The sequence below is a fragment of the Thunnus thynnus genome, chromosome 8, assembly GCF_963924715.1.
Source record: "Thunnus thynnus chromosome 8, fThuThy2.1, whole genome shotgun sequence".
NCBI lineage: Eukaryota > Metazoa > Chordata > Actinopteri > Scombriformes > Scombridae > Thunnus > Thunnus thynnus.
The window spans coordinates 23,531,526-23,557,175 of record NC_089524.1 but is presented as its reverse complement, the minus strand read 5'-3'; the positions used below and the strand labels follow the sequence as shown (position 1 = coordinate 23,557,175).

Here is a 25,650-nt window from a genome sequence, read left to right as displayed (position 1 = left end):
AGGAAAGGTAAATTGAATGAAAAGTGCAGAAAGGAGAATAGATTTGTGCAAGATAAGTCTGTATGAAATGCATGACAAAGACTGGATCACTATTTTGTTTGACTTTTTTTTAAAGACTATGACACAAGCAATATGTCAGTAAATAAAGTGCAAAAAATAGGTTGTACAAATGTGCTTGTGTGATATGTAATCTGCTATATCTGTCACTGAGAGAAAGACCGTTACTGTGTGGTTACTGTCAGCCTAACTTCCTGGCTTCAAAATGAGACAAAAAAGAAGCTACAAAAACAATTTGTCCTGTTAAACTTAATTTCATGCATTTTGTGGTTTGCTTAAGGTTGAAGTACAAAATATCACCAACAAAACCCAAAACTACCAGACCAAGCACACTGCCCTGAACTATCTGCCTCGCTTTGTAAAAGTCTGTGGAACATTTATGCAATTTTCCTAACTAAATTGTATAATAATTACAAATTATGTTTGTGGATGTATTAAATTTGATTGTATTGTGGATGTATTGCTTTTTCTAACTCACTTAGTCAGTTTTTGCTCCTTAACCTAAATGCAAAATAAAATCTCAATTCAAATTGTGACATCTTTCCTGAGTAGACATAAATGCAAAGATTCTTTATCAAGGAAAACATTCATAAAACCTATCAGAGTAAGTTTAAGGAAGTACACTGTAGTTATTTTTTTACGTGATGGAGGCACTGCAACATTTTTTGATGAATCTGGTGACACAGACTAGAAGGAGACAGAAAGCACTGGAAAGCCTCAATCCATACAGACCCTGCTTTCTTTTCTGATTTTTCTATCACTACATGAGATGCACAGATTCTGACATCAGAGCCTGCGCCTGAAAGGCTGCACTGAGTCCAACACAAATCCAACAAGTGCTTATGGTTTCATTTCAACAAAAGTCGAGTTTTCCAGTGAACAAAGTTTGTGTTTAAGATAAAAAACCTAATAATACATAACAGGAAGGGACTTTATATATTGTTTAAGACACACTATGAGGCAAAAGTGCATGTGTGTGCTTTTGTGTGCCACACAGTACTGACACAACTGCCAGGGTTTGTGTATCTGTGAGCTTAGGTGCATGTAAAGTACAATATGTGTTTTTGGGCAGATGGGTATGTTTGCATAAATGCATAAAATGATATTCCTTGTGAAACAAGGACACAAACGCAAAGGTTCTTTATCACAGGAAACATTCATTAAACCTCTATCAGACTGGTTTCATAACCGAGAACATTGATACTCACACCTACAACTGAAAACTGTGGCTTTCATGTAGATCAACAGCAAAGAACATTGTTGTGATTGTCGCGTATAAAGCTTAACCAACTAAAGATCATTTGATGTGGCTACGTGCTATTCACAAAATTAAGATACTAGTAGTTTCTTGTGAAAGTCAGAAACTATAAAACTCTTTAGTCCGACTCTGGCTCTGATGAAGGCTACTTCTTACATGACAAATTCAAGCTTTCAGAAAACTAAACGTAACAGGAATGTTATGCACCCTAAGGTACCCTGTGAGACTAGAGCGTATGTGAGTATGCTAGACAGATTATAATAGTAGAGGGAGACTGGATTAATGTGACTGATTGTGCTAAACTCCCAAGCAGTTGCTATTGCCTGTAACAATGGCAGTACTGAATCTCTACTCGGCGATACAGGACAGTTCAAGTTGCACTGACAGAGGGAGGATGTGGCTAAAGAAGTAAAGGTGAAGTATAAATATGAAAACCATAGAACTGCCCACACAGCAAATTGCTATATAAAAAAAGTCTTCTTGAAACCCCCCAGATGACAGGTTGAGTTTCCTGCCGACATGATGCATGGTCTGCACAAGTTTCTGCTTTTCCATGTTCTGACATGTCTCAGACAAAATGGTAAGAGTACAATAGCCCGTGAGTGACCTTTACTCTTCAAGCAATCTTTGATTAAATATAATTTAAAGAAAACTGACTATTCTGTCAATCTCTCAATCATTATTCATGCAGGCATCCTATGAGTGTTGTTCTTGGCACCAACAATCTCAGGAAGGTTGTTAATGACACAATGAGATACAATGTAACAAAATACAAGCATCCAGATTATGTGGATATCCTATCTGGGAATGACATCATGCTCCTCAAAGTAAGTATTCACTCAACCAAATAGTCTCAGGTAATATCATGCACATTTACAGTCAAATTCTTTACATTCAACATATGTAAAAATCCATGAGGTTCAATAAATAAAATAAAGTGTTATTTCCATGGGATATACTGTATGTAATATTATACAGTTATATATTATAATTATTTGATAACTTGAAGTCTGATGGAGGAAAATGCAATGTTATAAAATAAAATGCTGTCAGTGTTTCTCCTTCACTTTCTTATTTCATGTGTGTGCAGCTGTCTAGGAAAGCTCACCTGGGCAAAAAACCAATTAAGCCCATAAAGCTTCCAAGTCATCATATGAACCTAAAAAGGAATCAAAAAGTGCAGTGTAGCAGGATGGGGTTTCACAAGGACTGGTGGTCAAATTGTTCATGAGCTGAGAGAGGTGAATGTGTCGATCATTAAACTGAAAGTCTGTAAGGACAAATGGCTTCCCGGTGTCAAGTTTCCTCACAATATTATCTGTGCAGGTGGATATGGCACAGACAAAGGATTCTGCCAGGTATGTTTTCTGTCCTCTAAAAGAAAATGGCAACTGGTTTCTAGTCTTAAAACGGTACAAACATCTTTAATTAAATGATGAGCAAACAAATTATGATACTTCTTCCCAACAGGGTGATTCTGGTGGTCCTCTGGTGTGCAATGGGATGGCAGTTGGTGTTGTGTCTTTCAACAACGGTGGGAACTGTGACTACCCAGATGTACCCAACGTCTTTACAGACAATTTCATGCATTTTGTGGTTTGCTTAAGGTCGAAGTACAAAATATCACCAACAATACCCAAAACTACCAGACCAAGCGCACTGCCCTGAACTATCTGCATCGCTTTGTAAAAGTCTGTGGAACATTTGTGCAATTTCCTTATGCAATCACATCACATAAGCAAGCCCTTTGAGGAAGCAAGCTGTGGTGTGTGTGGTGTGTGTACTTTGCAATAACATTATGCTATCATCATTATGCTAACATTATGCTATACTGCTGATACCGAGTAATTCAGCCTATTGATGCTGGATTGTTGCAATTTCTAAACTACTGGAAAAGCTTTTGTGGATCTATTTGCTCCTCTCTGCATGCTTCAAAGCTATGACACCTTCATTTTCTTGCTATGAGGGAATTATTACTCTACATAGAAATGTCCAATTCAAAAGTACATTTCACTGAGTGGGGCTTCCTCTTCACATATTCATACCCCATGTATTACTTTAAAATGCACGTCACTTACAGACATGTTCCATTGTGGTCAAGTAAAACAAGGTCAGATGAGTCACGATGCTCCTTTCAGGCTGTCAGCCAATGATTAAGTGTCTTTAACTGTAATATGGGGCTCATAATTGTGTCAGTGAGAATACCTAAACCTGAAACTTGAAACTGTGGTTTCTATTACGCATCTAGTTTTCAAAGGCTTTGGTGCAACATCACAGTGACAAAAGCCCACAACAGCCCAAAGGTCACAGCTAAAAAGAAATAACAAAAGCACTTAGATTCATCTAACTAACGTTCATTTCAATGTGGCTAAGTAGTATCCTAACAGTAAGAGAAGAAGGTTTTAAAATGCCCAAACAGAGAGACTGAACGTGTCGTAGATGCAGAAAAGGAAAAATGGTGAATGAATAAATAGATTAATGTGAGTTAAGCTCATCATCATACTGATCACATAATGTAAATGTTTTTCACTGTTGAGGCAGCAGAACCACAAGCACTATGTTAACTGTAACAATGGCAATACTGCATGATCATGACTCATGCACTCATCGCTACAAGTCAATTAAAATTGCACTGTTGCAAAGGGGATGCGACTAAATATGTGAAGGTGAAATAGACGCAAACCACAGGGTCGCTTACTAAGGAAACTGCTTTATAAAAAGGGTCTACTTGACACTCCAAACACCAAAGGTTGTTTTTCCTGCCAGTATGATGCATGGTCTGCATACATTTCTGCTTTTTCTTCTCCTGGCGTGTCTTGGACGAAACAGTAAGATGGCTGAATCTAATTGTTATTCTCCAGAGTACAAATGGGATATTAACTCATCCTTTGTTTCTTGTTGTCTTTTCAGCGCTGGGGAGTGAAATCATAAATGGGAAAAAGGTCCCGGACAACTTAATGCTGTATATGGCCTCTGTACAGAACAACAGAGGTCATGTATGTGGAGGATTCCTTATCAGTGAGGATTTTGTAGTCACTGCAGCGCACTGCGATGACTCGTGAGTTCAAGAAATCCTTAAATCATGTAATTAAAAATCAAATCAAAATTTTAGTTTTAGATATTTTGTTTGTTTTTTGGTACAGTGTAAGAAAAAGCTACTGACAATGTTTCAATGATCACTCATTTAGGAATCCTACAAGTGTTGTTCTTGGCACCCACAATCTCAAGAAGGTTAATGACATGATGAGATACAATGTAACGAGATGCAAACATCCATCTTACCAGAATGTCCGATCTGGAAATGACATCATGCTCCTCAAAGTAAGTAGAAATTTAATTAACTGTCTCAGGCAAAATCATACATTTTTACCGTAAAATTGTATGAATACATATTTTATAGCATACTTATGTGAAAATTAAAACTAGTAAAGACTAATTTTATAATGTGCTATAAAATTTGTCTTTATGATTTTTATTTTCTGATTTTGTGTGTCTCCAGCTGTCTAGGAAAGCTCGACTGGACAAGAGAGTACAACCAATTCAGCTTCCAAAGACTGAGATGAAAATAAAAGATAAAGCAAAGTGTCGTGTGGCTGGATGGGGTCGCATGGGAAAAGAACTTGGACGTGTTGATGTGCTGCAATTCGTGGATGTGCCTATCATTAACCTGAATGTCTGCAAGACGGAATGGGATCAAATTCAAGTTAAGCTTCCTGAATATGTTATTTGTGCGGGTGGATATGACACAGACAAAGGAATCTGTCAGGTAAGTTTTATGCCATTTTATGGAAAATGGTTTCTAGTTTTAAAATGGTACAAACATCTTTAATCAAATAATGACCAAACAAATAATGATACTTCTTCCTCACAGGGTGATTCTGGTGGCCCTCTGGTGTGTAGTGGGATGGCAGTGGGTGTTGTGTCTTTTAACATGAAACGAAACTGTGACTACCCAAATGTACCCAACGTCTATACAGACATATCAAAAAACCTTCACTGGATCAAAAAAATTCTCAAGAAAAAGAAGTGTTAAATGTACTGCAACAATGTGCATCAGCACATTTGTTTTGTGCAGGTATTGCTGTGTTTAAGTCACTCTGTCAGTGTCTGCTCTTTATCTGAAATGCAAAATTCAACTAAGTTTCAAATTTCAAATGCTGTATTTTGTTTTCTGTTGTTACAAGACAAGACAAGACACGGATGGTATTTCAGTGAAAAAATTAATTCCAAAAAATATTCATGAAATGTTTCAGGGTATGTTTGATGTAGAATATATAATATCTGAATTCAACAATATATAAATTCCTTCTATAATTTCTGTGGCTGATCTGTAGTTGATGAACAGAATACTCTGACCATATTTGCAATATCCTATTACAAAAATAATACCAATAATAAATAAGCCTCAGTTTCATTCGCAGTAGAAGTCTATTATCTTGGTTTAGACAGATGTGCAAAATGTCAAGAAATGATTTCAGTTGGTGTATGTGTGATATATTTGTTGATGTACAGATTGCTATACTTGCATAAAGTCTACAGTGTCTCCAACCAATAAGATACATTTTCTACACTTCACTTACAGATATGTTGGAATCAGGTCAATTAAAACATTAACAGATGGTAATGATGCTCAGAGTATAGAGCATTAGTTTCATAATTGAGACTGTGGGAATGTTTTAGACAAACTTGAAGCTGGAAACTGTGGTGTTTGTGGTTTGTCTAGTTTGTCACAGAATTCACAGAAGTGCTTGTGGGTTGAAGTAAACCCACACCAAAGAACATTGATGTTGTGTCTTTTGGCTTCACTTTAGTCTTCACTTCACTTAAATTAAATTCAGCAGTAGTAGGGTAGTAGCCACAAACAAGGGTCTGAAAGTGGTCCTCTGGTGTGCAATGGGATAGCATTTAGTGTTGTGTCTTTCAACAGGAATTTTAACTGTACCTACTCAGATGCAACCAATGGCTATACATTATATCAAAATTCCTTTGCCGGATTAAGGAAAAGAATTGTTCAATTTGTAGTGATCTTGCACAAACTTTTACTTCAGCATACTTTTATTGTATTGGAGAGGTATGGTCATATCTGCATTGCATTGTCAGTGTTTGCTCTTTAACTGAAATGCAAAATAAAACTTCTTTTCAAATATTGTGTTTTGTTTCCTCTGGTAACGTCTTAATTAGAATACACAACAAGACATTCACAACAGTTCTCATGGTAAGTTTAATGTAGAATATAATTTCTGGTTGTAAATAACATTTTGATTTTCTTTGGTTAAATTAGGTCAGGGTTAAAGAATGGTGTCGTATGTCATAGGACTCAGTAGATTTATGATTTATTATGCAGGGTCTACTGACAGGTCAAAACATAATATAACATAGGAATGCTTATCCAATATCTGGCAGATTTCACCATGTGTATTGATAATTATGACACCTAACTTAAAGACAATTTGAATTTCTGATTGATTTTAACATTAAGACTGTCAGGTGTAAATAAATAGTGAATTAGCGATAGGAATTTAACCAGAGCATTAGTTTCATAACTGTTACAGTGAGAACATTGATGCTAAATACTTGGGGGGCATTATTTCCACATCAAAGAGACTTGATGTTGCATCTGTGTTCTTCAATGCAACTAAAGCTCACTTGATGTGATGGAGTTGTAACCACAAACTGGGAGACCAGAAGGTCCAAAAGGACTAGAAAATAAATGGCAAATGGCAATAAACCACGGTTATGCACCACCATCTGGGCAAACAACAGCAACAAATGGCAAACAGAGATTTCACATACAGGACACAAGAAAGAAAGGTTGTGAAGCAAAGATCACAATCAAACAAATATGCAGGCTTCCTCAGTATGCGAGATCCTGCAAGAACAACCCACATAGGGAGCAAAAAAAAAGACAGAGAAGACTGCTGAAAGACCTAAGAGGAAGAAAGGAAATCAACAGTGAACTCCCACTAAACAAAGCACACATAAAGCACTCACTTGGAGGGGTCTCTAGAATGGGAAAGACAATCCATCTAACAATAACAAACTCAGTGGATTAGGGGAGGGCATGACAGCCAGGAAATCACACAATGTGAAGATGAGAATTACTGACACTGCTGCCCCAAGTGAACTGGACAGAGCCTACTACCCTAAATTGCAAAGATCAGACTGAGAATCACAATGCTGGACCAAGAGAACTTTGCCAAAAGCTGGAGGAGTGAAGACAGATGGAGCATGTACTTTTTCCTGACCATACCAGAGTAAAAATCCTACCACAATATCAGCAGCAGACATGTCTGTTCAAGATGGTCCAATGGTACCTGTTAAGATGGAGACAAACGAGAATGGCATCACTCAGAATGAGTCTGATGTAACAGAACAGCCTCCTTCATCCTTTCCTGCCCATGACGAATCCAATGTACAAGTTGTGGACAACAATGAGGTTTCTGAGGAGACTCTCCTTTTTGTCCACCAAGAGAAGTGGTAGCAAGATGTCCTGAAGCGCTATGGAAACACCATTTGTCTCATTGATGCCACCCGCAAAACTACTAAATATGATCTTTGTGCAAACAAACTGTGATTACATTTTGGTTGCTATGTTCATAATACAGTTATGACATTTATGTATGTATGTATCACATTTATCTACACTCAAGGACCTCTTGTGATTGCGGTGATTCATAAGTTTTGAAATACTTATTTTATAACGCCATTGACTGCTCTGTATACCGCCATTGCAGACTCCTCATTCTTCTTAACTGGCCAGCAGGGGCCGCAAGTGATCAGCAACTGCTTCAGTTTGGAATCTTGTTTCTGCTAGGGACAACCAATCATGCCTTGTTGCCATATTAGATCAATCGGTGCCAAATTTCAGTACCTTGTTGTGAATTCAAATAAATATTGATAAGATTCTTTATGAGTCTATCGTAAAGCTTAGACTCTTTTCAGCAGTCCTCACCATTTTACAATATGTGTTATGACATAGCAAAAGGCATTTCTGGCAATCGGCTAAGCTAAAAACAAGGCTTACCTTGTCTGTTGCACGCCACATTTTGGCCTTCGTTGTGGCTCAAAAACTGACATCCACAGAAAAGTCTGGACAGTCGATTGATTTTCATTTGGCATGAACAATGCCTTATCCAGTTTATAAAATTATCCATTTATTTCATTGTTTGTTTGGTTTGGTTTGTTTTCATTTAGGCATTTAAAATCTTCCATAGATTAGTACTGTATTGACCTTGTCAATTTCAGCAACAAGGAATTGCTCCAACTCTTTTTATTTTAGTCACATACTAATTTTGTATCCAAAAGATTCTTAAAAAAGGTTCATTCAGTTCTTCAGAACTCAAGAAACTTAAAAACCTGCATCATCATACTGATACTTAAGCAGCATCAAAGCTCTTGAAAATGTTCATCATAGGAACAGCTGCAGAAACACAAAGTTAGCTAATTGAACTAGGTGAAAACTAGTGAAAGCTAGGTGAACACTAGTTAATGCCAAATGTAACTTTGTGCCAAAGATTGTCTTTTTAATCTGATATCAGTGGTGGATGTGGTAATGTTGGGACATATGACTCCTTCAAAAATGTCGACATGTGTCCCCAACTTTGATGTTCAAATGTTGAACCAGAAGGTAAGACACAAATCGTAAATGGAACAAAAAAAAAATGGGTGGGTCGCATAAGGTCAATACAATATAGTACAATAGACCTTTTTTATGGCAGAAAATAAATAACAACATTAACAATGGCTACATTGTGTCCCATTCAGCCAAACAATACACTTAAATGATTAATATGAAAACACAGCTATCCACCATTGTCCATGAGAGCCATCTCTATCAAATCATACGCATCTCTATCAAATCATGCATAATATCAGAGACCTGGAACTGGCTCACCTTAATGCTATGCAGCCATTCATATTATTCATTCCACCTGTGCTTTTCCTGCTTTGACAAGTCAAAAAATCTCCCATAAAAAGGGTCTTTTATTTTGCATCTTCCTAAGATGGGGACATGAATGAACACCTAAATTTGGTGGCAATCCATCCAATAGTTGTTGAGACATTTCACTCAAAACCACAAATGTCAACCTCATTTTGGGACTGGAGGAAAAATCAGGGAATCATCATATTTATTAGGATTTACCCTCTGGGGACCATGAATGCCTGCACCAAATTTCATGGCAATCAAGTTCAACACATGCTCTACTCCGGTCAATTAAAACACTAACAGACTCAGTGCTTCAACTGCTGGCTGTCATAATGATCAAAAGGATATAACTGGTGCATTAGTTTGATAACTGTGACTGTGAGACCATTTTGACACTCAAATCTGAAGCAGGAAATTGGTTTCTGTGGTTCAGTTTGTCACAGAATTCAAAGAAACATGTGAGTGGGCTTTTTAACCAAAACCAGTTTGGTGACTACTAGAAATTGCATGCAATGGCATGGGGCAGGCAGGCTGTAGAGGGGTTGTATGGTGGAGATTGGCTGGTGGCTGGGTGGCTGGAACAAAATAGATATTTAAAGTGCAATTTATATAAAGTGTGAAATTCAAAGGGCAAATGAAATGAAGGAGAAAGAGCAGATTCATGAGAAAGATTGAAGTGTTAAAACTTATCACATAATGTGCGTCACGCTGCTGAGGCACCAGAACCACAAGCAAAGATACCATAAGCAATCGATATCACAAGCTGAAAATTTCCATTGCAGAAAGGATGTGGTCATAGAGTTCAAGATTAAAAAAAAAAAAAAACTACTTGTCACTCCCAGGTGTCAGCCTGAGGGTACTGCCAACTTAATGCAGGTCTGCAAAAATTTCTGCCTCATGTTCTGACATGTCTAGGACAAATTAGTGAGAATGGCAAATCTGATTATTATTCTCTAGTCTACAAATGGAGGATTAACAGAATTTTCAAATAACCGATTTTACTTTCTAGGATCAAATCTGAAGTTACATCAGTAAGTCATTTGTAAATATCCACTAGGTTCTCATTTACCAATACGCCATGAAGTATGCAGTTGTAAATCTAAGTAGGTCTTTTATGAAGGTCAACAGATCTAACTTTCTAATAAGCTAACGTCTACAGTTACAAATATTTATGATGTCATTCATGTAAGGTCATGAATTTTCCACTTACTGATAAGAAATCATCAAAAGTTAGGCTTGAAGATGGGCCCTATGTTGCCTGTTCCCATCCTCCCTCCCAGAAACAGCTCTTTGGTCTTACTGACATTACAGTTAAGGAAGCTGCTGTCAAACCAGGTGGCAAGGTGATCGATGTGCTGAGAGTAGGAAGGACTGTTGACATCCTGCAGGCAGGCAACCAGGGCCATGTCATCAACATACTTCATGAGTGAGAGAAAGTGCTGCTGTATTTTACCTCATTTGTATATATGGAGAACAGGAGGGGAGATATAATGCACCCTTGTGGAACGCTGGTGTTCAGGACAAGGCAGTCTGAGAAGGTGTTATTAATATACACTTGCTGGGGCCTCTCTCTCAGGAACTCCTTGATCCACCGGACAAGGCTGCTGTTGGATTGTATTAAAAGCAGAGGAGAAATCTTTAAGTAAAAGGACATATGAGTTGGCCTTGTCTAGATGATCATGTGCTTTGTCCAGGAGAGTAAGAGTGGTGTCCTCCACACCTCGACTGGCTTGAGAGGCAAATTTCATGGGGTCCATGAGCTTAACTGTTTGCAATATGAGTTTCTTGCTCACTAGATTCTCCATGCATTTTCTTAATAGAGGTGTGAGGGCGATGGTTCTAAAATCATTATGCAATTTTGTGTGCACCGTTTTAGGCACTGGAGCAATGATTGCGATTTTCCAGGCCTGGGAGACAAAACTGATGCTGAGGAACAAATGGAATAGATGGGTCCCAGTTGGATGCCACATTCTTTCAAGACCCTTCCCTTGAGCCCATCCGGCCTATGGGCTTTGCAAGGGTTGACTCACTGGAGGATCGAAATGACTTATTTTTCCTTTAATATCACAGGGGAAGGTGTCATTCCTGCACAGACATAGTCACATTCATCACTGAGGTCATGTTTATCAAATCTAGAAATTGAACATGTTCATATCATTTGAAAGGCTAACGGGGCCATTACATTGACAGGCTACTCTGTGTTTCCTTCCCATCATTGTGTTCAGTCCCCTCCAAGCATCTCTTGCATTGACATTCCTCTGCTTCTCTTCAACATAGTCTTTGTAGTCCATATTTGCTTTCTTAACCATGCATCTCCTCATTTCCTTCTCTAAATCTCTCACTTTTTGCAGGTCTCCCTCCAGAAAAGCTATTTTCTTTCACTTTTATCGGTGTTGTAGTCCTTTAAAACTTTATTTAGTCCTATTGACCCATGGTTTGTTATTGGGGTAGATTCTGACATTTTTGTTTTATTGATAATAGTCAACACAGAGGTTGATATAATTGGTGATTGTGTAAGTTAACAGTTCAGGGTTATTACAGGACACCTGGTCATTGGGGAAAAAGTCACGTTCAGTGGCATCAAAACAAGACCTCAGCTCTGCAACCTAATCATTTGTCCAGGCATGAATGTGTTTCTGACAGTACTTTGGCAAGAGGTGGATAACATTATTATCAGACAGTTCAAGTGGTTGGTGGCATCTGGGAACATAAGCATCCCCCACATTTCAGAATTCCAGAATGACTGATTTTCCCAAACTCACAAAGCAAGTAGTGTGGTCGAAAAGAAACAGTCTCAGAGGATCACCGCAACAAACTTGACAGACATATCCCCTAACATGATTGCCAGGGACAAACTTTTTTACAGTAGCAAATGTTGATACCAAAACAAACAAACAGATGAGCCAGGTAATTAGGGTCAGCATTTGCATATGCTAGTGGTTAATGTTTCACAATAGTTTCCTGCAATAGCCAAATGAAACTGGTTTATTCTCTTATATCAGTTTCAAGGTTATTAAATGGATGGCAATAACTCTAACTGACATAGATGGCAGTCTGATAATACTAGCTGGGCTAATTGAATATAAGTCATCAAAACCCCATTTCACTGATCATCATCTATGTCAATTAGAGTGATTACCATCCATTTAATAGCCTTGCAATTGATATAAGAGAATGAACTGGTTTAATTTAGCTATTGCAGGAAACTATTGCGAATCAAAATAGCAATGGTTATATTGTTATGAGCCTAAAATCTGTTATTTTTATATGAATATCAATTCAAGATGGCCACCAAACGAACCCCATGGGCCATTAGTTGACCTTGGCAACACAGAAAATTCTTAACTGGTCACCATTAGGGTCCTAAAAAACAGATAACAAAAAAATGCCATGCAGGTACATGGGGACCTATTTCTTTTCCTTGACTATATCCCAATTGTCTGATCCTTGCAGGGACAGTACAGGTTACCCTTGATGAAACTGGGAGCATCTCACCCTTGTACCAAAGCCCTATAGTTCCTTTCGTTTCCCCTAATCAAAGCCAGATGCCACCCAGTTTGGTTTTAACATGCAGCTTCTTGCTGGCCTTAGACAAGGCTGAAACCGCAATCTACTACTCCATCCTACTTCGTGTTAGTGTAATAATTTCACCTCTTTAGAAATCTCTCCAATGTTAGTGACAGTTTTTTTCTTGCTCTGTCTACTGGTCTTGTTAGGTTTATTGCAGCAAAACATTTCTTACTGTATGTAATGTTTTAAACACAAAATGAAAAACAAAAATGAAGGGTGAATGACATGAAAGTAGGAAAAATATATTCATGTGAGACAGTGTTAAAGTTACGTCTGTGCTTTGTCAGCTTGCATTTATCAAAGGATGTGGTTAGATATCAAGATAGATGGAAATCATACTGTACAGATTAAATTCTGCTGTTTAAAAAGGGTGTGTTTGACAGCCTCAAGACAACAAGTTGAGTTTGCTGCCGGCACAATGTATGTTCTGCGCAAGATTCTGCTTTTTCATGTCTTAATGTGCCTTGGACAAAATGGTAAGATTGCACAATCTTTTCTACAGCATTTAACTTATCCCATTCTCATTTCATCTCACTTAACTCATTTTAATTTTCTTCATATATTTTTAGCACTTGGGAGTGAAATCATACATGGGGAAAAGGCCCCAGAGAACTCCCTGCTGTATATGGCCTCGGTACAGAGCTATAGAAGTCATATATGTGGAGGAGTCCTCATCAGTGAAGACTTTGTACTCACAGCTGCGCACTGTGACATGTGAGCTACTTTTCCCTCTTTAAACAATATATTATTCATGTAATTAGTAAAATCTGATCTGATTTTCTGCTGTGTTTTGTTGTTGACAATCTGATAATTGCATTTTATTCAGGAATCCTACAGATGTTGTTCTTGGCACCCACAATCTCAGAAAGGCTGGCAGGAGAAGGATAAAAATTGTGAAGAAATGCAAACATCCATCTTATGAAAATATTGCATATGGGAATGACATCATGCTCCTCAAAGTAAGTAGATTTTCATACAACCCAGTTGTTTCACATGACATGTTGCATTTTTTTAATCAAATTATTTCCTTTTAAGTTATGTTAAAATAAATTTGGTTCAAGAAATCAATACAAAAATTAAGCATTATTTTCCATGAGGGTAAATGTAAAAGGTGGTGGTAGAGCCTAAAACAGTATTGAATAACAATGTCCCAGCATTGCAATAATTTAATTTTAAAACCTGTCTACCTTAATTTAAATGAATTATCAACTCTGACATCTGGCAATTGTATAAGTGAAGTCTGATAAAGATTATGGTCGTGTTCAGACAGATCGCCAGTCTTTTAAATTTACTTTCTGATTTTGTGTCTCCAGCTGTCTAGAGGAGTTCAACTGGGCAAAAGCATACAACCGATTCCACTTCCAAGTTCTGATATCGACCTTCAGGAAAACCAAATGTGTCTTGTAGCTGGATGGGGTTACGTGAGAACTGGTGGTGACGCTGTTGATGAGCTGAGAGAGGTGAATGTGTCGATCATTAACCCAGAAGTCTGTAGGAAGAGATGGCTTCCCTATGCCAATATTCCTCGCAATGTAATCTGTGCAGGTGGATATGGTACAGACAAAGGATTCTGCCAGGTGTGTTTTCTGTTCTCTAAAAGAAAATTGCAACTGGTTTCTAGTCTTAAAATGGTACAAACATTTAATTAAACGATGAGCAAACAAATTATGATACTTCTTCCCAACAGGGTGATTCTGGTGGTCCTCTGGTGTGCAATGGGATGGCAGTTGGTGTTGTGTCTTTCAACAAGGGCAGAAACTGTGACTACCCAGATGTACCCAACGTCTTTACAGACATATCAAAACACGTTTCCTGGATCAATAAGATTGTCACGGAAAAGAATTGCTAAATGTAACAATCATACAGTCTTACTTTGCTTCAGCATGCCTTTATTCTGTTTGAGCGGCGCAGTTGTGTCTGAGTCGCTCTTTCAGTATTTGCTCTTAAAAAGAAATGCAATGATCTTCCATAAAGTTTTGCTTCAGCATGCCTTTATTCTGTTTGAGCGGCGCAGTTGTGTCTGAGTTGCTCTTTCAGTATTTGCTCTTAAAAAGAAATGCAATGATCATAAAGTTTTGCCTCAGCATGCTTCTATTGTAATATGGAGGTGTTGTTGTTCACTATTTGCTCTTCAACCAAAATTCAAAATAAAAACTCATTTCAAATGCCATGTTTTGTTTCTGTCAGTATGAGAGGACACAAATAATATTTAAGTTAATAAAAACTATTCAAAGGTCCTTCTTCCAACAATATATCTACAAAATGTGTACATTTGATGTAGAATGAGTAACTTCTGACATGCCCACATAATACTGGTCAGCCCTAATAAAACCAGGACAGTCACACTTTGCACCAAACCACTGCAGCTTGATTTTGTCACAAGGCTACACTACGTAAGTGCTACTGATCATCATCTTCATTTTAGCAATTGGCTATATTTCCACAGCAGAGCAAGAGGGGTGGTCAGTGCCTCCCTGATAACTGACTGGACACTCCAAGTGCTACCCCCAAATTTCTTTAACCTAACTGACTGTAACAAAAATTATGATTACCACACTTAAGAATCTAAATGTGGTTAAGTAATAATCGTAAACAATGAGGGAAGGAGGTCTAAAAAGGCCCAGAATTAACTGAATCAAGAGGTTGAATGTCTCCTCAAGACAAAAAGAAAAACAAAAATGAATGATGGATGACATAAAAGTGTGAAGAATAGATTAACATGACAGACTGTGGTAATGTCAATACATAATTCAGGCTGTTGTGCCACAAGTGCTATGAGCAAAGAAGATAATGCAAAGATAATATCACTGTACAACTCGCAAACTTGCATTGTTAAAGGATGTGGTTATAGAAATCAAGATGCTAATCACAGTTGCCAACAGTGAGGACATACAGCAATGCTGTATAAAAGGGTCTACCTAGGATGGTGAAGTTAATTCTCCTGCTGGAAAGATGCATCGTCTGTACAAATTTCTGCTTTGTCATGTTCTGACATGTCTAGGTAAGATTACCAAATTGGTTCATTATTCTCTAGCCTTTTAATGGAGCCTTAACCTAAATCAGATTTTCTGTTAAACTTTTAAGCACGTGGGAGCGAAATCATACATGGGGAAGAGGCCAAGAAGAACTCACTGCTGTATATGGCCTCGGTGCAGAACAACAATGGTCATGTATGTGGAGGATTCCTCATCACTGAGGACTTTGTAGTAACTGCTGCCCACTGTTACCGATTGTGAGTTACCTTTCCCTTTTAAAGAAATCTTAATTCATGTCAATATGAATTACAATGGACTTCAACTTTCTATAAACCATTGTTTTTATTGTTTTCTTTTGCTGTTTTTTAGAAAGACATTTATGAAATGTACTGACAACCTCTCAATGACCACTCACCCAGGGAACTTACAAGCATTGTTCTCGGCACCCACAATCTCAGGAGGGCTGATCATGAAAGAAGAGACATCAAACAGAGATACAAACACCCAGCTTTTGTGAATGAAGGAAATGGTAATGACATCATGCTCCTTAAGGTATGTATATACTCATTTGAAGCAATAGCCTCGGGTGAAATCATACATTTTGGTGGTCAAATTTATCTGCATTTAAGTTTGATTAAAGTCTATAAGGTTCTATTACTTTTTACGTGTGTTTGCTGTTGCCAGCAATATCAACCATAAGGTAAGAGAGACGAAATCAGAAAAAAGGGTCATAATATCAACACAATATAGTACAATATTCCCTTTTTATGTCAGACATTTTGATTTGTCAAAGCAGGAAAAACACAGTTGTAAATAATAACATTAACGATGGCTCCATTCAATTCAATGTCCCAGTAAGCCATGTCAGTGAGTGAATATGCACAATACCAGAGGCCTGGAACTGGCTCATCTTATTGCCATACAGCCATACCACTGGCATGGCTAAAAACAGAGAGGAGTGTCAGTGAGCAGCTTCTGAACTGAACTGAACACCACAAAGTCAAATGGTGTTTTTGGCTTAATCCATCCATTAAATTGCTATTTAAGGTAAATGTAAAAGTGCCACTGCCAAAATAGCAAAAACACACAACATTACAACTGTTGAGGGCAACAATCGCTGCTTGTAACATGTAAACAACAACCTAAATGATTAATCAGCTCCATATTCCAACAACTGTTTGTTAATCTGAAATCTGATGCCGGAAAAGAAGAATTTTATTATATTTAGATTACTATTGTTTTATTTTCCTTTCTGATTTTGTGTCTCCAGCTGGCACGGAAAGCTCAATTGAACAACCGAGTACAAACAATTCAACTTCCAAAATCTGAAATGGACATAAAAGAAAACGTAACATGTCATGTAGCTGGATGGGGTGCCACGAGACCTGGTGGTGGCACTGTTGATGAGCTGAGAGAGGTGGATGTGTCGATCATTAACCTGCAAGTCTGTAAGGAGAAATGGCCTGGTCTTCCTGCCAATGTTATCTGTGCAGGTGGATATGGTACAAACAAAGGATTCTGTCAGGTGTGTTTTCTGACCTCAATTGGTTTCTAGTCTTAAAATGGTGCAACCATCTTTAATTGAATAATAGCCAAATAAATGATGATACTTCTTCCTAACAGGGTGATTCTGGTGGTCCTCTGGTGTGCAATGATATGGCAGTTGGTGTTGTGTCTTTCAACAAGTACGAGAACTGTAAATACCCAGATGTACCCAACGTCTATGTGGACATATCAAAACATCTCCCCTGGATCAATACGATTCTCAAAGGCACAAAACATTATGAGTAGCAATCTTGACCAAAGTTTTGCTTAAACGTAATATGAGGATGTTGTTGTGTCTCAAATTGTTCTATCACTATTTTATTATTCACTGAAATACCAAAATTCAAAATAAAAGTGTTATTTCAGATACCACGTTTAATTTCCTTTTTTAATGTAGCATTTTCTAACCAAGCTACATAGACAGGAGGCCCCAGCAGGTTTCTTACAGGCCAGGTTCTTTTAATCAACCTTTTCTGACTCTACTATCCACTTTGCTTGTAGTATAGAGATTATGCTTAATATTCTTTCCATCTTTGCAATATTCAAACAGACTATATATTCAAACACACAAATTTGACAAAAATCCAGTTTCAGCCACTTCTCAAAGTGCAATGTAAAAGGAAAAGCAAATAACTTGCATGTATCTGTATCTGGTCTGTACAAGGAGACAAACTGCAGGTTGACTGTAATAAAACCAGGACAGTCACACTTTGCACTACAACGATGCAGCTTAATTTTGTCACAGGTGAAGGTTAGGTGAGTGCAACCAAGCTACATTATCCACTTACATGTCATCAACATCATAATTTTAGAAAAAATCGCACCACAGCAATGCAGCTTGATTTTGAGCAAACCCAAATTTCTTTAACCTAACTTTATTGGAAAAATAGTCCCACCCACCTGATCATAGAAACATTGTCCACAAACTTGTCTCTGCATCACTGTACTGACATGGTTCTGTCTCTAAAGTCACTTTCAGATAGGTGAAATAGACAGCTTTAATAATGTCTAAATTATCCCAGTTATAATAAAAGTGGGATCAGACCTGGGGATTTCTAAACTGTAATAATGAATAGGCCTATGAAATGTACACAATTGCAGTAGCACAAAACACAAATCTCCTGTTGTCAGTATATTGTTAACTTATTAAATGGAGCTTAGCGTTGATTCAGGCAGAGACAAACGTCACTGATAGTCATGTGTTTCATTTCTGTCCAATTATTTATGTCTACAATGTATTCCATCCACTAAGGTGGTCCTTGTAAAATAGGTGGTGCTCATTCATTCTCCTTTTTTAAAAAAAAAAATATTTATGAATGTTTTAGTCAGTGTATAGTATATATAATTTGTACTCAGGTTTCTCTTGCAAAATAAATCTTGACCACATTGAAACAGAATAAATAAAACAAAACTAAATTACATGCATTTACCCAAATTCATAAGTAACATTTCCTATTATAGAAGGTGAAATGTTATAATATATATTTGGTGCACATGTCCATGTAAATTTGCAAATTAGTTAACTTGGTGTGGTTTAATATTATCCACAAACAGTAAGCAAGGAGAAGAAGGTCCAAACAGGCCTAGATTGAACAAAATAGATACTGAAAGTGAAATTTATATAAAATGTGAAATGCAAATGGCGAACGAAATGAAGGAGGAAGAACAGATTCATGAGAAAGATTGAAGTGTTAAAACTGACCACATACTTATCACATAATGTGCTTCACACTGCTGAGTTACCAGAACCACAAGCAAAGATACCATAAGCCAGAGATATCACAAGCTGCAAATTCCTATTGCAGAGAGGATGTGGTCATAGAGTTCAAGATTAAAAAAAAAAATACTTGACACCCCCAGGTGTCAGGCTGAGGGTACTGCCAACTTAATGCAGGTCTGCAAAAATTTCTGCTTCATGTTCTGACATGTCTAGGACAAATTAGTAAAACTGGAAATCTGATTATTATTCTCTGGTCTACAAATGGAAGATTAACAGAATTTTCAAATAACTGATTTTACTTTCTAATAAAGGATCAAGTCTGAAGTTACATCAGTAAGTCCTGTGTAAATATCCACTAGGTTCTCATTTGCCAATATACCATGAAGTATGCAGTTATAAATCTAAGTAGGTCTTTAACAAAGGTCAACAGATCTAACTTTCTAAAAAACTGAAGTCTACAGTTACAAATGTTTATGATGTCATTCATGCAAGGTCATGAATTTTTTACTTACTAATAAGAAATCATCAAAAGTTAGTGAGTCATCCGCAATTACAAATGTCAATAAGTCATTAATAAAGGATTCTTAAAATAATGCATGAAGTCTTCAGCTGTAAATATTAGCTAATACATTATTTAAAGGTGGATTTTGGTTCAGATGCTCTGCAAACAGTCCATTGGAAAGAGTCTGATGAACTGCATAGCTTATAAAAGACAAAGCAAGTGTTGGAGGATGTAAACGCCACACAAATAGCTTTTTCACAATCTGACAGTGAAACTTTCGCTTTTATTAATGACAAACAACTGATAACTTAACAACTTATAAAGCAAGAATAAATATGTAGATATATTAACCATTAGGCAAGCCAAGGCAAGTTTGTTTATGGAGCACATTTCATACACAGGGAAATTCAAAGTGCTTTACATAATGCAAAAGAATACAAAAACAGGAAGGGTGCCTTCATGAAGGGTGCCTAATAGAAAGTGGTAGAGTATTACCCATGTCAGACTCACCTGGCATGGCAATATCAATAGAAATAATACCACAAGGGTGCAAGAGAGTTCTCTTTATTGACTTTATGTACATACTATGGCTACTGCATAGCAGCACTAACATAGACTCCATGTTGGCAAAGGTATTGGTGATAGAGACATATTAGTCAAGCAGGAGAAATAGGTTCCCATGTACCTGCATGGCATTTTTTTGCAACCTGTTTTTTGGGACCCTAATGGTGCTTAGTTAAGAATTTTTCATGTTGCCAAGGTCAACTAATGGCCCATGGGGTTCGTTTGGCGGCCTTCTTGAATTGATGTCCACGCAAGCAGCAAAAAAAAAGAAAAAAGTTTGACACCAGAAATCACATGGAAAGGTCACTGACATTGTACAACCACTCTTTATTGGTGAAAAACGGGTTACTTTATTATGTCTCTGTTTAGAAAGGCCACAGCAGAGGGCACAAATGACTTCCTGTACCCATTTTTCCTGGCTAGTGGGACCTTGAGTCTCCTGCCAGATGGCAACAGCTGGAATAATGAGTGAAGGGGTGGGTGGGGTCATTGTAGACCTGGGTTGACCTTTTGGTTATGGACCAGTTGTATAGGTTCTGAAGCTGCAATTGTTTAAATTTCAATGATCTCGCTGGCCTGGTTGACTACCTGGGTCAGGGGGATCCCTGAAACTACATCTTATCAGATATGGGTCAGTGGCCTAATGTGTATAAATTTGGGGGTCCTTGACACCAAAAAGGTTGACATGAAAGAGTAGAAAAAATGTATTCATGTGAGACACAGTGTTAAAGTTCCATCTGTGCTTTGTCAGCTTGCATTTCTCAAAGGATGTGGTTAGATATCAAGATAGATGGAAATCATACTGTACAGATTAAATTCTGCTGTTTAAAAAGGGTGTGTTTGACAGCCTCAAGACAACAAGTTGAGTTTGCTGCCGGCACAATGTATGTTCTGCGCAAGATTCTGCTTTTTCATGTCTTAATGTGCCTCGGACAAAATGGTAAGATTGCACAATCTTTTCTACAGCATGTAACTTATCTCATTCTCATTTCATCTCACTTAACTCATTTTAATTTTCTTCATATATTTTTAGCACTTGGGAGTGAAATCATACATGGGGAAAAGGCCCCAGAGAACTCCCTGCTGTATATGGCCTCGGTACAGAGCTATGGAAGTCATATATGTGGAGGAGTCCTCATCAGTGAAGACTTTGTACTCACAGCTGCGCACTGTGACATGTGAGCTACTTTTCCCTCTTTAAACAATATATTATTCATGTAATTAGTAAAATCTGATCTGATTTTCTGCTGTGTTTTGTTGTTGACAATCTGATAATTGCATTTTATTCAGGAATCCTACAAATGTTGTTATTGGCACCCATAATCTCAGAAATGCTGGCCATAGAATGATACCAATTGTGAAGAAATGCAAACATCCATCTTATGAAAATATTGCATATGGGAATGACATCATGCTCCTCAAAGTAAGTAGATTTTCATACAACCCAGTTGTTTCACATGACATGTTGCATTTTTTAATCAAATTATTTCCTTTTAAGTTATGTTCAAATAAATTTGGTTCAAGAAATCAATGCAAAAATTAAGCATTATTTTCCATGAGGGTAAATGTAAAAGGTGGTGGTAGAGCCTAAAACAGTATTGAATAACAATGTCCCAGCATTGCAATAATTTAATTTTAAAACCTATCTACCTTAATTTAAATGAATCATCAACTCTGACATCTAGCAATTGTATAAGTGAAGTCTGATAAAGATTATGGTTGTGTTCAGACAGATCGCCAGTCTTTTAAATTTACTTTCTGATTTTGTGTCTACAGCTGTCTAGAGGAGTTCAACTGGGCAAAAGCATACAACCGATTCCACTTCCATGTTCTGATATCGACCTTCAGGAAAACCAAATGTGTCTTGTAGCTGGATGGGGTTATGTGAGAACTGGTGGTGGCACTGTTGATGAGCTGAGAGAGGTGAATGTGTCGATCATTAACCCAGAAGTCTGTAGGGAGAGATGGCCTGTCAATATTCCTCACAATATTATCTGTGCAGGTGGATATGACACAGACAAAGGATTCTGCCAGGTGTGTTTTCTGTCCTCTAAAAACAAATGGCAACTGGTTTCTAGTCTTAAAATGGTACAAACATCTTTAATGAAATGATGAGCAAACAAATTATGATACTTCTTCCCAACAGGGTGATTCTGGTGGTCCTCTGGTGTGCAATGGGATGGCAGTTGGTGTTGTGTCTTTCAATAGGAACTTCGACTGTGACTACCCAGATGTACCCAACGTCTTTACAGACATATCAAAACACGTTTCCTGGATCAATAAGATTGTCACGGAAAAGAATTGCTAAATGTAACAATCATACAGTCTTACTTTGCTTCAGCATGCCTTTATTCTGTTTGAGCGGCGCAGTTGTGTCTGAGTCGCTCTTTCAGTATTTGCTCTTAAAAAGAAATGCAATGATCTTCCATAAAGTTTTGCTTCAGCATGCCTTTATTCTGTTTGAGCGGCGCAGTTGTGTCTGAGTCGCTCTTTCAGTATTTGCTCTTAAAAATAAATGCAATGATCATAAAGTTTTGCCTCAGCATGCTTCTATTGTAATATGGAGGTGTTGTTGTTCACTATTTGCTCTTCAACCAAAATTCAAAATAAAAACTCATTTCAAATGCCATGTTTTGTTTCTGTCAGTATGAGAGGACACAAATAATATTTAAGTTAATAAAAACTATTCAAAGGTCCTTCTTCCAACATTATATCTACAAAATGTGTACATTTGATGTAGAATGAGTAACTTCTGACATGCCCACATAATACTGGTCAGCCCTAATAAAACCAGGACAGTCACACTTTGCACCAAACCACTGCAGCTTGATTTTGTCACAAGGCTACACTACGTAAGTGCTACTCATCATCATCTTCATTTTAGCAATTGGCTATATTTCCATGGCAGAGCAAGAGGGGTGGTCAGTGCCTCCCTGATAACTGATTGGCCACTCCAAATGCTACCCTCAAATTTCTTAAACTTAACTGACTGACTGGAAAAATAGTCCCACCCACCTGGCAGTAGCAATATTGTGCATTACCTACAATCTTGTCTGTGCTTCATGCCTGACAGGGGAGACAGAGAAGTCTTAAGTCTAGAGGTGAGCTGCGTAATGACTTTCCACACTCTGTTTTTTTTTCAAAATTGAGGTTAAACTAAAAAATAAAAAAATGATCAGTGTCACTGATGCTGAGAAACTGGAGAGTACAGAGCCTCCAAAGGATGTGGCGACTAGAAGTCAAGATAAAATTGATGGAAATCACATTGTACAAACCAAACTTTGCTGTTTTAGAAGAGTCCACTTGACACCAGCAAGACAAGAGGTTGAGTTCCCTGCATGCATGATACATGATCTGCACAAGTTTCTGCTTTTTCATGTTCTGACAAGTCTCAGACGAAGCAGTACGATTACACAATCTGACTATTTTCTCCAGTTTATAAATGGAATTATGACTGATTTTATTTGTATGTTTTCAGCACTTGGGAGTGAAATAATAGATATGGAAAAGGCTGCAGAGAACTCAGCTTTCTGATTTTGTGTGTCTGTAGCTGTCTAATGTAGGAAAGCTCGTCAGTACAACAGAGAACAGACCCGACTTCAAAATCCTCAAGTAAACACAAAAGATAATGGAAAGCTGCGTGTAGCTGGATGGGTTTGCACGAGAACAGTCCATGTATTATTTGTGCACATGGATATAGCACAAACAAAGGATTTCTGTCGGGCATGTTTCCTGCACATACACAGAACATGTCAACTGGTTTCTATAGTTCATGTAGCCCACATGTCTAAACACATTGACACTTCCTCACAGGATGATTGTGGTGGCCCTCTGGTGTGCTATAGGATGGCGGTTGGTGTTGCATCCTTCAACAAGCACGATAACTAACCACTCAGATGTACCCAAAATCAATACAGACAAAATTCCTTCCCTGCATCAAAGAAAGAATCTCATCTCAAGAAAAAGAAATAGTCAATCTATCTTACTAAAAGTTCTGCTTCAGCATGCTTTTATTACACTGTGAAGATATTTCTGTGTCTTAAGTAGCTCTTTCAGTGTGTGCTGTTTCATCAAAATGCAAAGTAATTCAATTCTGTGGCAAAATTCTCTATCAAAACATATAAAATGCTGCTCAAGTTAATATAACAAATGCAATGGTCCTTTTTCTATTGTTCACTTGAGCTCAACACAAACTCAACTTAGTGTTACTAAAAGGCTTTTTAAAGGGCTTTTTTCCCTCCTGCATGTTCTGTAGTCAATGTACTTCTGTGCTAAAAAAAACTAATAATTATCACTTCAATTTGACAGAAGAAATTACTGCCACTGAGGTGTAATCTTTTGTTGTGAATGAAGCATGATCTAAAAGTGGCAGCAGATGCATTTATCAAAATTGAGTACAGATACAGTGGGTGAATTAATACATTTTTCATTTTCACACAGCTGAGAATCTTGCACCTCACTGCACATGAGAGTAGAATTATTCTGAGGCTGCAATAACTTAAATGACATGAAACCACACTTTCTCAAGAACACTCTTTTTAACCCAAACATGATGCAACCCAATACAAAACGGGAACGTGAAGTAACTCTCGGAACACTTTGCAAGATTGAAGTATGAGCAATAACATTGAGAAATAAACCACAATTTTGTAAGTATTCAACACACACAAACGCAAACAAACACACAAAAACACAAATTGCACTTTTTAGGGCCCGAGCACCGACCGGTGCGAAGCCCTATTGAAACTGAAGGAGTTATTATTATTATTCCTCCGAAACAAACGCATTTTTGAGGGCCTAAACATGCACGAAAACTCATGAAAATTTGCACAGATGTCAGGACTGGCGAAAATTTCGATATTTTATAAAGCGGGACAAAATGGCTCGACAGCGCCACCTAGAAAGTCAAGAAAATTGAGCCCCTCGATACAGATTGTCGTAGGAGAACGAAATTCGGTATGCATATGTATCATGACCAGACGCACCAAAAAGTCTCAAGGACACATAGCCTAACTCCAACAGGAAGTCGGCCATTTTGTATCAAAGTTGAAATTTTGCACCGATTTTGTCATTTCCAGCCCGCATACTTTAACAAACTCCTCCTAGAGATTTGACCCCAGGACTTTCAAATTCGGTCCGTATCATCTACAGGCATAGGAGATTAAAAGTTGCTAAAACAATTCTCATTAGTCTTTCCTAGGGGGCGTGGCTGGGCGGCGAATTTCGATCCTTCGCCATGAAAAATGAAACGGCTATAACTCCGGCATACATGATCCTAAGAGAGCCAAACCTTTTGTGCTTCATAAGAGTCCCGCCCTGAACGGGTCCATGTGACAATACAGGATATGAGTCATAGCGCCACCTCCTGGCAACAGGAAGTTACATGTTTTACGCTCTGACGCCCTGTGGGCAGCACGGTGATCGAATCCAGCTGAAATTTACTGAGAATAGCCTCAAGACCTTGGAGATCTTATATTATGAAGTTGGTGACCCTTCGTTGAAAGGTGTTGCCATGGCGACGCGGCGAATTTC

The 25,650-nt window shown here is 37.8% G+C and overlaps 3 protein-coding genes and 1 pseudogene across 3 annotated transcripts; all 4 read left to right on the top strand.

The window, feature by feature from the left end:
• The first annotated feature begins 1,834 nt into the window (after nucleotides 1–1,834).
• LOC137188531 (duodenase-1-like) lies at nucleotides 1,835–2,983 on the top strand (annotated as a pseudogene).
• Nucleotides 2,984–3,969: 986 nt separating this feature from the next.
• LOC137188452 (duodenase-1-like) lies at nucleotides 3,970–6,415 on the top strand. The gene is made up of 5 exons (XM_067598121.1): nucleotides 3,970–4,143; nucleotides 4,226–4,373; nucleotides 4,504–4,636; nucleotides 4,815–5,081; nucleotides 5,187–6,415. The coding sequence occupies exons 1-5, from the start codon at nucleotides 4,083–4,085 to the stop codon at nucleotides 5,346–5,348; spliced, it is 771 nt and encodes a 256-aa protein (XP_067454222.1). The 5' UTR covers nucleotides 3,970–4,082; the 3' UTR covers nucleotides 5,349–6,415.
• Nucleotides 6,416–12,761: 6,346 nt separating this feature from the next.
• Nucleotides 12,762–17,691, top strand: LOC137188530 (transmembrane protease serine 9-like). Its single transcript, XM_067598178.1, has 9 exons — nucleotides 12,762–13,288; nucleotides 13,382–13,526; nucleotides 13,639–13,771; nucleotides 14,126–14,389; nucleotides 14,500–14,656; nucleotides 15,897–16,044; nucleotides 16,207–16,339; nucleotides 17,058–17,312; nucleotides 17,411–17,691. The coding sequence occupies exons 1-9, from the start codon at nucleotides 13,117–13,119 to the stop codon at nucleotides 17,576–17,578; spliced, it is 1,575 nt and encodes a 524-aa protein (XP_067454279.1). The 5' UTR covers nucleotides 12,762–13,116; the 3' UTR covers nucleotides 17,579–17,691.
• A 3,236-nt stretch (nucleotides 17,692–20,927) lies between these two features.
• LOC137187978 (duodenase-1-like) lies at nucleotides 20,928–22,745 on the top strand. The gene is made up of 5 exons (XM_067597300.1): nucleotides 20,928–21,058; nucleotides 21,152–21,296; nucleotides 21,409–21,541; nucleotides 21,895–22,152; nucleotides 22,265–22,745. The coding sequence occupies exons 1-5, from the start codon at nucleotides 21,001–21,003 to the stop codon at nucleotides 22,424–22,426; spliced, it is 756 nt and encodes a 251-aa protein (XP_067453401.1). The 5' UTR covers nucleotides 20,928–21,000; the 3' UTR covers nucleotides 22,427–22,745.
• Nucleotides 22,746–25,650: the final 2,905 nt, after the last annotated feature.

Coding starts and splice junctions, on each gene's coding strand:
- LOC137188530 (XM_067598178.1), top strand. CDS start 13,117: ATGTGGTTAGATATCAAGATAGATGGAAATCATACTGTACAGATTAAA. Junction 13,527..13,638: donor ACAGCTGCGCACTGTGACAT/GTGAGCTACTTT, acceptor CATTTTATTCAG/GAATCCTACAGATGTTGTTC. Junction 13,772..14,125: donor ATGACATCATGCTCCTCAAA/GTAAGTAGATTT, acceptor TTGTGTCTCCAG/CTGTCTAGAGGAGTTCAACT.
- LOC137188452 (XM_067598121.1), top strand. CDS start 4,083: ATGATGCATGGTCTGCATACATTTCTGCTTTTTCTTCTCCTGGCGTGT. Junction 4,144..4,225: donor GGCGTGTCTTGGACGAAACA/GTAAGATGGCTG, acceptor TTGTCTTTTCAG/CGCTGGGGAGTGAAATCATA. Junction 4,637..4,814: donor ATGACATCATGCTCCTCAAA/GTAAGTAGAAAT, acceptor GTGTGTCTCCAG/CTGTCTAGGAAAGCTCGACT.
- LOC137187978 (XM_067597300.1), top strand. CDS start 21,001: ATGTATGTTCTGCGCAAGATTCTGCTTTTTCATGTCTTAATGTGCCTC. Junction 21,059..21,151: donor AATGTGCCTCGGACAAAATG/GTAAGATTGCAC, acceptor ATATATTTTTAG/CACTTGGGAGTGAAATCATA. Junction 21,542..21,894: donor ATGACATCATGCTCCTCAAA/GTAAGTAGATTT, acceptor TTGTGTCTACAG/CTGTCTAGAGGAGTTCAACT.